Consider the following 14,142-nt stretch of genomic DNA (forward strand, 5'->3'; position numbering starts at 1 on the left):
TCTCTTTCTCTGTGTCTTTGTCTCTGTCTGTCTGTCTGTCTGTCTGTCTGTCTCTCTCTCTCACACACACACATACACACATTTTGGTCCAGGGCTAAAAGAGCCCTTTGCCTTTTCTGCTCAGCCACTAGAATTCCCATCCACTTGATTATTATTCCACCATCTTTCTTCCCAACCTGCTTCTCCCTGGGCTGCTCTAATTGCCACTCACATCTCTGAGATGAGCCACTTATCTGAAGCCAGACAGCCACAACCCATGAGATCTAGTTTGCACCTTTGTGTTAGGTTCCCTTCTAACCCCCAGATGTTGGCTCAACAGTCCCCTGGGGCCCCCTGGGGAGCCTTCCTGCAATGAAATCCCACCTGTTAGAAAGGAGCAGGAGCAGTGAGCAGAACTTGTCTCATTTCTCCTTCTTTATCGCTCCCAATGCATGTTATAGCAGGATGGTTTTGCAATATAAAGAAAGCCCTTATTCAGATGGGCATTAATCATAACATCCAAGATTTAAGGCTGAAGCCCTCATTCAGCCTCCTACTGAAGTGGAGGAGGGGGTTAGGGGTTCACTTTCCCCAGATCACACAAACAGTAGGAAGCAGTCAGGATTTGATTTGAATTCAGGATCCTCTCCCTTGCTAGGGAGACTTTTTTCTAGACAGGTAGACAGGCAGATTTAGAAGAAACCAGAGGACCACCAGTCTCATTGTGGAAGCCTGGGTAGCCATCAGAGTAGGAAGACAAAGTAAGAGCATGATTGGTCCAAGGCACCTGAGATCAGGAGGGTGGAATGAATAAAGTCGGGACCCCTCCTGCCAAAAGCTATGGTCGGAATGCTAGATGGAAAGCTGGAGACAGATTAGGAATATGGTTCAGAAGGAGGTGTGGTACAGTCATTCAGGGAGGTTGGCTCATCCTTGGAAGACCAACTCGTTGAGAGCTGGAATATCCCTTCAGTCCCAAAAACTTTTGTAAGGAAAGGCTTCACTGTTTTTAAAGCCACTCCTACCAGAGGTAAAACCTTGGGTTAGGCAGGTCCCAGAAGAGAATAAGCCAGGGCCCCTGCCCTCCTAGAGCTTATCTTTCCTCTGCTCAGAAAGACTAGACTTAAGCAAACAGTTATAATATAAGACTAACTGAGATTCCTATCAGTTTTATTGTGTCTTAGACTCCTTGGGCAGGTAGTCTGTCTTGTGAAGCTTACAGATTCCTTTTCAGAATAAAGTTTTTCAATAATTGAAGGAAATGTGAAATTTCAGTTAGAAATTAGTGAAAATATTGAAAATAAAGATGCCATTTTTCCTGTCCAGATTCATGGACTGTCTGGCATCTCTCCAGGGAACCCTGAGGTCCATGGACCACAGATGTAAGAATGGAGCTGAGGATGGGGAGGAGCTGAGGGGAAAAGATGAGTGAGTAGAGGCACAGAGATGGGAGAGTATTTGGACTATAATACAGAGTGCTCACAGGAAACAATGGCCTAAAACATTGGTTGGGGAGAACCTTGAATGCCAAACTAAGGGGGATGAATTTTATTTGATAGGAAATGAAGAGCCATTGAAGGAGAGGGAGGGCTTTTACATAATCAGAACATTGGCAAGGAGGATTTTCCTTGACAGCAGGGCAAACTTCCTGGCAACAATGAGAGCTATCCCTAAAGCAGAAGAGGTCACTGGAGGGCTCCAAGCAAGACTCAGGGATGGTGTTAAGGGGAGTACTGGATTAGCTGCCTTCTGGGGCCCTTTCCAACTTGAGCAAAAGATGTACCAGCCCTTTAATGCAAAATGAGCAGAATAGAGAGAGGAAGGGGCAAGCTCCAATGAGGCATTTATAGTATGTGTGCCTCCTCCACTTTATCTTTTGTCAGTCTCCACCCCCAAAGACAGCTTTGGTTCTCTTCCCATCATGCTTTGTTCCTGCAGATGTCTAGAGGCTATGTTTAAATATTATGAAATGAGACAGAACTCTGAGGAGGACGAGCCCTATGTCAGTCTTATTCGAAAAAGGATGTTTATAAATGACCAGGAAGTACTGCTGGAATGGGAAATGAGCCACTCCCAACGAGTCCTGTCAATGCACCGCAATGCCTACAAACGCATGTCCCAGATCCAGGCCTTCTTGGGCTCTGTGCCCCAGCTAACCTACCAGCTCTATGTTACTTCGATCTCCACTGAGATGCCCATAGAGAGAGGTGAGTGGGAACAGGGGAGGTCCTTGATGGGCTTGGCAAGCTGGATCGCCAAAAGTCTGGGGATGTCCCATGTGGGTCTGCCATCTTCTTCAACCACTGGGAGCAAAGCTTCTTCTCTGCTCACTCTGGGTCCTGTTTGCTTCAGTATCTAGCCCTCTCTGGTCCAAGAAGCAGCTAGTCAGCAATTAGGAGCACTGGTTTGGGATGCTTCCCCCTATTCTGGCTCTTGGCTATTTGAAAACCAGTTCTCCCATCCTCTAGAAGATGAAAAGCAAAGGTGAGGGCGGGAGTGAGGGGAAGTTACTGTGAGCACAGGGAAAGAAGCCAAGAAAACCAAAGGCTTCTATCCCATTTCTGACTCTGTGATCTGGGAATGTGCCCTAACCAGTCACTGGCTCATTTTCCCATCTAGAAAATGGGGCACATAAGATGATTAATAACCCCTAACAAAGGCTGTGAGAGTATGAATACCTGTTTGCCAAATACAGTTCCATTTAGCACAAGGTTGAGCTAGTCCTCAGTACAACTATAGGCAGCAATTTGGGGATAATAGAAAAAGCAATAATCTGAAATCAAAGAACTTGAGCTTTGAATCCAAACTCAGCTATTTTTCTTCGTTCTTGGTCTTGCTCAGAACCCTTCACCACTAGGGGCCTTACGTTCCTATCTGTAAAATGAAGGAGTTGGGCTAGATAACCTAGGCAGTCCTGGTGAGGTGGAGCCGTTTGCCCACTGTGGTCACCTCATCCAATTTGTCCTCTTTGGGACTCTCAGAAAGAAAATCTGACCGTTTGAGTTTGCACAGTTCTGGTGAGTGGCCATCTTGCAGTCAATCAAGAAAGAGCACCCACACCTTCTGAGGTGGAGGACTAAAGGGAAGACATAATACAAACTCCCCCCCCCAATGGCTTAACTCTATTGGGGATTCTCTCCATGAGCAGGGCAGTGAGTTTGTATTTCCTTGTTAGGCCTTGGTTCTTCAGGGAACTGAAATATCTGAAAAAGATTGGGAGACAAAACCAAAATCCACCTGCAAAATGGGCTTTGGTTCTAAAGAATGCCAAGAGGCGAATTCCCAAGGCCTAGAGAGAGTGCTTCCCCAAGGCACTGGATTAAACTAGAACCTCAAAGAAAGGTACATTTCCCTCTTGCCTCAAGCTCTTTAAAGCTGCTTAAAAGTAGGAAGAAAAGTCATGTATCAGTCGCCACTCCCAATGGCAGCCACTGGTATTGTTAGAGAGACATCCAGCTCTGTGATGTAGCTGCATTTAGGATCACTGTCTTTTCATAGATAAGGAAACCCAGGCTCAGAGAGGCAAAGGGACTTGCCCAGGGTCACCCTTCTAGTAAGTTTTTAGAGACTTAAACCTAGAGTTTTTGATGCCAAATTCAGAACCTTCTCATCAGTGTGGGTGCTGCTGCCATTGATAGGAATCAAGAGCCTGTCTACACCTCAGGGTAATCTTTGAGAGTTACAACATTTGGAAAATTCATCACAATGAGGCCCTGCCATGGTGATGAGTTTCTCCCTGTCCTGGAATGACAGAGCAGGTGGAAGCCTTCTTCAAATAACTTATTCTATGCTGTTTTCATTTCTTCCCAACCACCAAGTCTACCCAAGTAAGCCTGGCACTTACCATGCAGGAAAAAGGTAGCTTCATCCCCTGGATGCCTGCAGGGGAGCCATCCACAGGTGGCCTCAGGTATAATCTTGTGTCTCCTTTCTTACACTGCCAATCAAAGGCACTGTTGGGGGTGGGCGGGGGCAGCTGGCTTTTCCCTCTCACCCCTGGGACTTGGGACTACTTCTAGAGCTGATCTCTGTGCCACCCCACCCCCTTTTCTCTTGGATACTCACTGCCCCTTAGCTCCTTCTCTCTATGTCAGCTTAAAAACATTAGAAATGCAAGGACTCTCAGAGCTCTGATAGTCCACACTCCACCCCCTCCTACTCCCCACCCCCTGCCTCATTTTACATATGGGAAAATTGAGCCCAGAGTAGAGAAATATGGCTTGCTCTGAGTCACACATCACATTAGTGGCAGAACTGAAACAGGAACATCCATTACATTAGAACACATTGACACCAAAAGGATGCTGAGAGGATGCTCAGAGAATACTTGAATTAGAGAGTCAAAAGAGATCTCAGCAGCTGTCCAGTCCAGCCTGTACAGAAAAAGGAATCACCCCAATAATATAGCCAACAAATAGTTGTCTAGCTTCTGCTTAAAGATCTCTTGAGACAGTCCAGTCCAGTCCACTTTGGGACAAGACTGGGATTGTTAGGAAACTGTTCCTAACACCTATAGTGGTCTCTACAAACTGTTCGAACTGCTCCTGGGACCAAACAGGGCAAGTCTACTCACTTCTCCACGGGGCAGTCCTTCAGATACTTGAACACTACTCTCATGTTCCACCCTCACTCCTACCCCAGTCTTCTCTTCTCCCATTTTTTTATTGATCCTCATGTCATGAACTCCAGGCCCTCCCCCTTCCTGGTTGCTTTCCTCTGGACACTCTGGCTTTTCATTGTCCTTCTTAAACCATAGTACTCACAACTGAATACAACCCTCCTAGCTGGGGTCTGATTAGGGCAGAGATCAGTGAGACTCTCACCTCCCTATTCCTGAAAGACTTTCCTCTCTTAATGTAGTACAAGGTGGCATTGGCTTGTTTTGGAGACCACATCAATTAATAAATAAACATTTATTAAGTACCTACTATGTGCCAAGGACTGTGCTAAGCACTGCCTACTCCTGTTGAGCTTGCAGTCCACTAATACTCCCAGATCTTTTTCAGAACCAGTACCATCCAGCCACGCATTCCCTAGGTATGGAATTGATTTTGGTACCCAAGAGCAAGACTTCCATTAGACCATTAGAGCCTGTTGCTCTAGCTTGATAGGAACCTCTTGGATACTGACTCTTGCCATCAAGTGTCGTAGTGCTCCCAGCTTGGGGCCACCTGAAAATTTGATGAGCCAGTCATCTATATCTTTATCTAAGATAGTGGTAAAAGTGTGAAAGAGTTGAGTCCAGTAAAGATGCCTAGGCTACTCCACAAGTAACCATGTCTTCACTGATCCATTGACAGTTATTTTCCAAGTCTAGTCATCCAACCCATGTCAAATCTAAGCAGATTGTCACCCAGTCCTTCTCCCTCCATCCTCTCTTCAAGAACAATATAAAAGACATTTATCAGAAACCTTGCTGAAATGTAGGTAGACTATGTTGCTGCTATCCCCCTTCCCAACTTGTTTAGTAACCCTGTCCAAAAAGGAAATGCTATTCGTCTGCTATGACCTGTTCTGGACAAAACCATGCTGGCTCCTTGGAATCATTTGCTTCTCTTTCTCTATACTCGCTAATCATCTCTTTCATGATCTCTTTTAGGGTTTTCCCTGGAATTGGAGTCAAGCTCATTGGCTGACAGTTTGTAAGCTATTGCTTCCCTTTTTTTGGAGATTGGAAAAACACTTGCCCATTCTCCATCTTGTGGTACCTCTGCCGTTTTCCATGATCTTTCAAACATCACTGAGATTGTTCAACTCTCACACTGGCCAGTTCTTTCAGGATTCAAGAGTTTAGTTCATCTGGGCCAAGTGACTTAAATTATCAAGAGCCCCTAGATATTCTCTTACTGTTCTCCTTCCTTTCCTTGGGCACCAACTTTCTGTGGGTCATTTTTGTTCTGTCCTTTCCAGTGTGAGAACCATTCTCTTTTGCCAAGAAAACAGAAACACAGCAAGAGATGAGCCACCATCTCTGACTTTTCTCTGTTGTCAGTTACCCATCTTCTCACGTACCCGAAGCAAAGGTTCTATCCTATACCATCTTTGAGCTTCCTTTTTCATCCAGTATAAGTGGCTAGGTGGCATAGTGGAGGGAGTGCTAGACTTGGATTCATGAAGATCTAAGTTTGAATCTCCCCCAAACACTTCCTAGCTGGGTGACCCTGGGAAAGTTACTTCACCTCTGTCTGCCTCATTTCTCCATCTGTAAAATGGGAACAATAACAGCATCTACTTCCTAGGGTTGTTGTGAGGATCAAACAAGAAAGCACTTTGTAAAACTTGGAAGTGCTCTGTAAGTGCTAGCTATTATTTTGTTATTATTATAACCAAAAATACCCCAATCCTTTGGGGATGTTTTTAGATTACTCTCACCTGCCACAGTTCATCCTGGGCTTTAGCTTTCCTGACATCATTTTTACAAGATTATTCCAAACTCTTATATTCATCATCCTCTGTTACTTGGCCTTGCATTCATCCATTTTCTGTGCTTTGATGTATTGGCTGGTGAGTTCCCTGTGCATCCACATCAGTCTCTTCAGATAGATCCCATTTTTCTGGCACATTGGAATTGTTTCCCTTTGTGTCTTTAGAATTCCATCCTTGAGCTCAACAACAACAGCAGCAGCAGCAGCAGCAACAGCAGCAACAACAACAGCAGCAGCAGCAGCAACAACAACAGAGTCTCGGAGTAGGAAGGGAGCCCAGAGTTCCATCAGCTAGTCCAACCCATAACTCAAGCAGAAGTCCCTGAGAAACAGTCATCCAGGCCCCACGTGAGTCCCAGGGGGTCAGTAGGCATCTTCACTACTTCCCAGTGCAGCCCATTCCACTTTGGGTAGTTATTGTTGGGCAGTTCTCCCATTTGAGCAGAGATAAGTGCCTTGCCCAAATGGGCAGATCTGAGCCCAGGCACCCCGATTGCAAGCCCCACATGGCTTCTACTATTTCTCTCAAAACCCTGAACTCTTCACATTTTAAGGAGAGCAGGATTAGATCTGGAAGAGACCTCTCAGATCAGCTACTCAGTCCCCAGAATGAAAAAATGACTTGCCTCAGGTTACCCCAGTAGCAAGCAGTAAAATCAGGCTTTGAATTCAAGTTCCCTTTCTATACTTGGCACCACTCTGTACCCCTTTGTAGTATATTTCTCTAGGGTTAATTAAGACTCCTATGTAAGTATAGTCAAGTGTGATAGAATCATAGATTTTAAGCTGCAAAGGACTAGCTTTGAGGTCCTTTAGACCAATGGCATCAAACTCAAAGAGAAACAGAGGGCACTAACCCATTCGTAAAGATCCTGGTGGGCTGTATATTAACTTAGAAAACTGTTTGTCTTTATATATTTCCTTTTTTAAAATACATCAACACATTAAAATCAGATAGGAACTCCATTTTAACTGGGGTTGGGGCCATACTTGGGAGTGTTGTGTGTCATATGTGGCCTACAGGTCTTGTATTTGACACTTCCGATTTAGACTAATCCCTTCATTTTTCAGATGAGAAAAATGAAGGCTCCGAGGGTAAGTGACTTGTCCAAGGTCATACAAATACTACGTTATAGAGCCTCGATTTGAACAGAGACCGTCTGACTAGAAGCCCAGTACTTTTTCTTGGCTATTGTGTACAAATGGTAGAACTGGTTTTTTTTTAACAAAGTTTTTATCTGAGCTACCTCTCTCAATATAGGTTGAGTTTTTATTCTTTTCCTCAATTGAGCTGTAAATATCTTTTCCATGTCTGCTGGGAGTCCCATTTCACAGGGCCATAGCTGCCTTCCTCCTGCCCCCTTATTTGCCCTTGTCTTACATTTATTGCTTTCTTCGGGTTAGTTTCAGGACATGACCTTTTTTTTTATCATTTAAGACTATTCATATTGGTATCTTTTGTTTTTATGTCACCTTTATTTCCAAATATCACCCCACTATTTCTTACCCACTCAGCCAGCCCTTGTGACAAAGGAGAAATAAGAAAGAGAAAAGCAGCAGCTCAAGAGAACTACCTTGGTATACACTACATGTGGCTGATGCTATGTGCAAGAGCCCACTCTCATGGATAATTTGCTACCTTTGCAAAAAGGGATGGAAGTGCCTTTTCTCAACTCTTCTTCAAACTCGGTCAACCTAATTAAATAGCATCCAGTTTCTCGTTCTTTCCATTTACATTGTCATCAGCAGCATGCATATTGTTTTCTTGGCTCTACCCTCTTTGTATAAGTTCACATAAGTCTTGCCATGCTTCTTTGAATTCTTCATATCCATCATTTGATATGATTCAATAATATCCGATTACATTTGTGGACCACACTTTGAGGTTTCTAATATTAGCTAACATTATGTGGTGCTCTAAGGTTTATGAAACACTTTGAATCTGTTCTTATTTGATCCTCACAACAGTCCTGTAATGTAAGATATAGTACGAATGAGGAAACTGAGGCTTAGAAAGAACAGATTCATTCATCCAGTAAGTATGTGAGGCAGGATTAGAACCTGAGGCTTCTGACTCCAAATCCTACGCTCTATCCACTGCACCACTAGACCACCCTAATACACCTAGCAGTATGATCTCTTGCTCAACGCGTATGGACATCTGAGTCCAGATGCCTTTTTACACATCCTTTTAGCAGAATTCCACCTTGCTTTCCAGCATAGTTGAAGCAGTCACCACTCGATGTAGAGTGTATCAGAATGTCTGTCTTTTTCCAGCCCCTCCAGCATTGATTATTTCTGTTCTTTATCATCTTTATGACCTGGTTGGGAGTGAGATGAAGCCTCGGAGTTGTTTCAACTTACAATTTCTCTTTTTCTTAAGAACTTGGAGGACACTTTCTTTTATAAGTTTGTCAGTGGAACGGTTTATAGTTCTTTGGAGGACTATTTGGTTAGATCATTTGAACACTTAGCCAGTGGGGACTGGCTCTTGGTCTTAGGGCTTTGTGTTAAAACTCTTTATATCTTTCATATCAGAGATATCCTTGGTAGTCTGATGGTTTTCCCCCAGTTGATGGGAAAACCCTGGCCATAGCCTTTTTATATATCCGAACTGCTTTGATTTTGCTAGGGACAAAAGGTTTCAACTTAATTTAATCAAAATGGTTTCTTTTCTTCCTTGTGATCCTCTCTGTCCCTTGTTTGGTTGAGAATTCTTTCTAGCCATAGTTATGAAAGGCCCCTGAACTTATTTGTTTCCAATAATTGACTTTTTTTTTATTATATGCCCTTTTCCATTCAAAGTGCCTCTCTATTTTGAGCTTTCTGTGGCACACACTGTAGGATGTTGTTCAAAACCATCTGCTTTCTGCTACAGTGCTTTCAGGGTTTCCCAGCAGTTTTTGTCAAATAGTTAATCAAACGTGGAGTTTTGGTGTTTGAATAGTGACCATCCAGAAAAGGCAATAATCTAGTTTTTTCTACTCATCCTCTTTTCTCTTTTTCTCTGTGATCAGATGGTTTGGATGATTATTGCTTAGAATCGAATTTGAGTTCTATAAGAGCTAGTCTCATTGCATCCCTGTCTGGACCTAACCAGGCTCATGTTATTACCATTCCAAGACTGGGAGAGAAGAATTCAGATGGGAAGGAAGAAGATTTATAGCTCTTCCTACCCAGTCCCTGGGCCTAAGTGATAGAGCTAAGGGAGCTCCAAGTTGAATCCACCAAAAAGGAGGCCTAGGTAACACCAGGAAGTCAGTTTAGATGAGAGACAATTAAGGAACCCAAGTCAGGTAGCTTCAAATAACTTACGACTTTATCTAATCTCATCCTTTCATTTTCAAGGAGAAAACTGAGGCTCAGAGATAGTAAATGATTTGCCTAAAGTCATACCATTTAGGAAATAGCTCACCTGATGTTTGAACCTACCCTTTTCTCTAATTCTCTGATTCTAAATCTAGAATCATTTGCACTGTACCATGATATTGCTTGTGTAAGACTCATGTCTAAACCCTGATGTGGTCTGACCCTCTGTTCTATATTTCATCCTGCAGTAGTACTGATGGCCTTTGCCCTGATCTCTGTCACCTATGGGGCTACTCTCTGCAACATGCTGGCCATCCAGATCAAATATGATGACTACAAGTTCCATTTGCACATCTGCGACATCATCTGTGTCACCATCTGGCGGAGTCTAGAGATCACATCCCGATTGTTGATTCTGGTGCTTTTTGTGGCCACCTTGAAATCAAGAGCATTGCCCTTCTTAATCATTAATTACGTGATCATTCTCTTTGAGCCCTGGGTCAGGTTCTGGAGGAGTGGTGCTCAGATGCCCAACAATATTGAGAAGAACTTCAGCTATGTGGGCACCCTCGTAGTGCTGGCCTCCATCACTATCCTCTACTCAGCCATCAGCTTCTCCTGCTGGCCAGCAATGCAGTTGCGATTGGATGATCGGGAGCTAGTGGAGAAGAGTCAGAACTGGAACCATATGGCTGTACATTACTTTGTGAGGCTGGTGGAGAATATCATCATGGTGCTGGTGTTCCGCTCCTTGGGGACAAAGATCCTGCTCGATTACTGCCACACCTTCATCGCACTACAGCTTATCTTGGCCTATGTGATCTCCATTGTCTTCATGCTGCTATTCTATCAGTACCTGCACCCCCTTCGCTCACTCTTCCCCCGAAATGTAATTGACTACCTGCACTGTGTGTGCTGCCCCTGGGCCTCTCGGGTTAGATCAGAGAATCTGGAATCAACATTTGAGACGCAGTTGAGGCAGAGCATCGTCTGATGCTTCTCTTCCCCTGCTGGATCTTTTGGGGGGTACTGAGGGAGAGTGGGGAGGGTTGCTGAGAGGAGACCTACAACTCAAAGTATGAGGATGATGACCAAGCACTTAGAAGAGTGGTCACCTGACTTTGAGATGGCTGGCCAGAATGAGCCCATTCAGGTAGGAGTCTGGGTCCTCAAGCTGTGTGGAACTTACAATTCACAGGGTTGACCACAGAAGAAAGGCCAAACCCAGCTCTTGTTTCCCACCCATATATCCATACATATGCCCCTTTGAGAGTGTACATAGACAGACAGACAGACACACACACACACACACACACACACAGCACTGGGAACCATCTGGAAACTCACCACAGATGGGATGACTACACTTCCAGGGCTGAGCTGCTTAACTGTATTTTGGGACCAGTGATGGCCCATCTGGAGCTCACACGCTCCAGGAGAAGGGGTCCAGGACCCTCAGATTTTTTCAGGAGAGTGGTCCTCCCTCCCACCCCCTCCCAGTTTGACCTGTGGCCCTTCAGGCCTAAGTTATCCTTTCAGCATGCTCTTTTCAGGGCTTTCCTGCATGGACTGTCAGGTGCGTGGGGGAGAAGAGAATGGTTTTCTCAGATCCACATCCCGACCACTCCATATTTGGGCACCTCATTATCAGGAATTCCTGCAAGTCAGCACCTTCTCTCACAACCCAGATGTTCTCTTAGCATTTGATTATAAATTATTTCAACAATACTGAACTATGACTGAAGATGTTTTTACTTTGTCCCCTATGTTTACCTTCTTTCTAGATACTATCACTTAACTATTTTATTTCAGGAATGGAGGGAAGTATATTTGGAACATTCCTTTCCTGGTGGTTGGGGAAGAGAAAGAGTTGCCACTCTAAAGGGGCAAGATATAAACCAAGTCAATCTCATTTACCAAATCACATTTGAGATTACAGAAAAAGAGGTGGTCCTCCTCATCCCAGAAGTCCAGAATTAGAGAATTTGATGGGCCTCAGGCCATCAAGTCCAACCCATCCCCACAAAGAAGCTAGGACTACAACATGCTGGACAAGTGTCCATCCAGTCTCTGCTTAAAGACCTCTAACAAGGGGGATCTCATCACTTCTTAAGGCAGCCCCTTTCAATGTGGGAGGCTCCAAGTGTTAGCAAGTTTTCTTGACAGGCCTAAATTTGCCTCTCTGTAATGCGCCTTCCCTACACTCTCATTCCCATTGCTTCTGGTTCTGCTCTTTAGCCCTTTAGGTGGGGCCAAACAGAACAAGTCCAATCCTTCCTCCCTAGAATGACTTTTGTAGCACTTGGAGATAACTGCCTTGTTCTTCCCACCCCCATTTCTCCCAAGATTTCTCTTTTCCAGGCTAAGCATGTACAGTTCCTTCAATTGATCCTCTTCTGGCATAGACTTGGGGTCTTTCAACATCCCAGTCGCCCTCTTCCCAACGTTTCCAGCTTGCCAGTGACCCTCCTTGACTTGTCTGATCAGGGCAGAGTCCAATGGGATTGCCTGCAACTCACTTTTCCCAGGTAGCTCAAGCTCCCATTCACTCTCTTAGCTGCTCTATCATGGTGTTGCGGCCTTAAACAGGCAATCCCCAAGGCCCTCAGGGCTTTTTTTCAGATGAGCTCTTCTCTAACTATACCTCCTCCATCTTTGTTCACTTTAAGTGAGTAGTTTGTATTCACCAACCTTCTTGTCCCCACATGGATGGATGCAGGTATTTCTTTTCTTTTCTGTTTTTTTTTAATGTAGTATTAGCTGTATCTTTAAGTCTCTTAAAAGCAAGGCCTATCTTTTTCTCTCTGCTATACCTAGTATGGTGCATTGTATACAGTAGGAGCCTAATAAATATCTATTGAATTGCTTTACATTGCACTGACTTTGGAATAGTATTTGACATTTATTTATTTAATGTTAGCAAAGGGATTTCTGGACATTATCTCAATCTGAGGCTCACCACAGCCCTGTGAAATAATTATCATTATCTCCATTTTACAGGAGAGGAAGCTGAGGTCCAGAGAGGCTAAATGACTGGTCCAGATGGCAGAGCTAGGATTTAAGCCTAAGCCTCATGGCTGCCACTCTGATATTTGTCTGACTGATTGTCCTCGGCCTGCTTCCCAGTAAATAATGGAGCTAGGCCTTGGGAGATAGCCACATGACCTCCTAATGTCCCCTACCCATGAGCACAAGTGGAACTCGAGCCCATCTGTCATAGCTGTGATATGATCCATTGACATGAGTGCCCCATACCACAGCAATAGAGAGTCAGGAGAACTGGCAGGAAGCCCTGTAGAGCTGAGATGGAAACAGCTGCATTAGAGAAGGCTGTTTCTGGACTGGATTGACAGGCTAGTTGCCCAACCCTTCTAGTTGGTGAGGATCCTTGACTTGATAGGTAAATTCTTTCTTATTTCCTTTCCAACCTCAGTGACCCAACATGTTGGGAATGTAAAGAATGTAGGCAGGAGGGTGGAGAGAAGCCTCTAACCTGAAAAACCAGGAGGAGCTGTCCAGTAGGTGGGATCTCTTTTCCCCACAAAAGTCAGTAAGGGTGGAATAGAGGATGGATTCTGCTTGACTTAGGCAATGGGGCTGGACTTGGAGGCAGGAGCTTTGGCCTAGCATCCTGCCTCTGACACTGGTCATCCAAATGGCAGCCTTTCTGAATCTTAGTTGTCTCATTTGTAAAACAAGGACAAAAATTCTGCCTATAGTGGTACCTCATCAGATCATAGGTTTAATGCTGGAAGGGAGATCAGAGGTCTAATTCAACAGACTGAGGTCCTGTGAGGAAGTGATTCCTAGTCATAGGCTCATAAGTCTAGGTCGAAGGGGCCTCAGGTCTTTCTTGCCTAATATGGTAAGGAGATAAGTGGCAGCATCAGGATTCAAACCCAGGACTTTCCAGAGCAGCACATCACTTCCCTGGGCTATTGGGAAGATCAAATGAGTAACAGTATGCTGAGTGCATTGTTCATCTTCAAGGACAAAAGAAATAACAGCTAGAATAGCTATAGAGTGTTCAAAGGCAGGAAGGAGGTGTGGGGGGAATCTTCCCATCTCCCAACACTGCCTGAAGTCACTATGATCTCCCCTACATAGCATACTGGACATGGCGGGGCACATTTTCCTAGATGAGATAAGAGGTCAGGAAGGGGAAAGGAGTTACTCCAGGGGCACAGGCCAGTAATGGGGCCTGGGACTAAGGAGAGAAGAACATCCCAACCCCATATAAATTCAGCCATGCTAAGGCTGTCCAAATGAACATGCCAGCTATTCATTGAGCACTGCAGGTGGAGAGGCATATGGTAATGGGGGAAGGGGGGAGATAGAATCGATTCAACAAATTGGGTACCACAAACAAAATCCCACCAGACTGGCTGCTCTTCCCTTGTTAACCACAGCAACCCCATCATGCCTTCTT

The 14,142-nt window shown here is 44.6% G+C and overlaps 1 protein-coding gene across 4 annotated transcripts in view; it reads left to right on the top strand.

Annotated features, from left to right (window-relative positions):
* Positions 1–12,583, top strand: part of XKRX (XK related X-linked) — a 30,041-nt gene extending 17,458 nt beyond the window's left edge. For all 4 annotated transcript variants that reach the window (XM_056809755.1, XM_056809754.1, XM_056809756.1 and 1 more), the window contains exons 3-4: positions 1,918–2,186; positions 9,962–12,583. In XM_056809755.1, the coding sequence (XP_056665733.1) occupies positions 1,918–2,186; positions 9,962–10,707 (1,015 nt within the window). In that variant the 3' untranslated portion in view covers positions 10,708–12,583. The remainder of the gene's footprint in view (positions 1–1,917; positions 2,187–9,961) is intronic.
* The last annotated feature ends 1,559 nt before the right edge of the window (positions 12,584–14,142 follow it).

Source organism: Monodelphis domestica, chromosome X (assembly GCF_027887165.1).
Source record: "Monodelphis domestica isolate mMonDom1 chromosome X, mMonDom1.pri, whole genome shotgun sequence".
Classification (NCBI taxonomy): Eukaryota; Metazoa; Chordata; class Mammalia; order Didelphimorphia; family Didelphidae; genus Monodelphis; species Monodelphis domestica.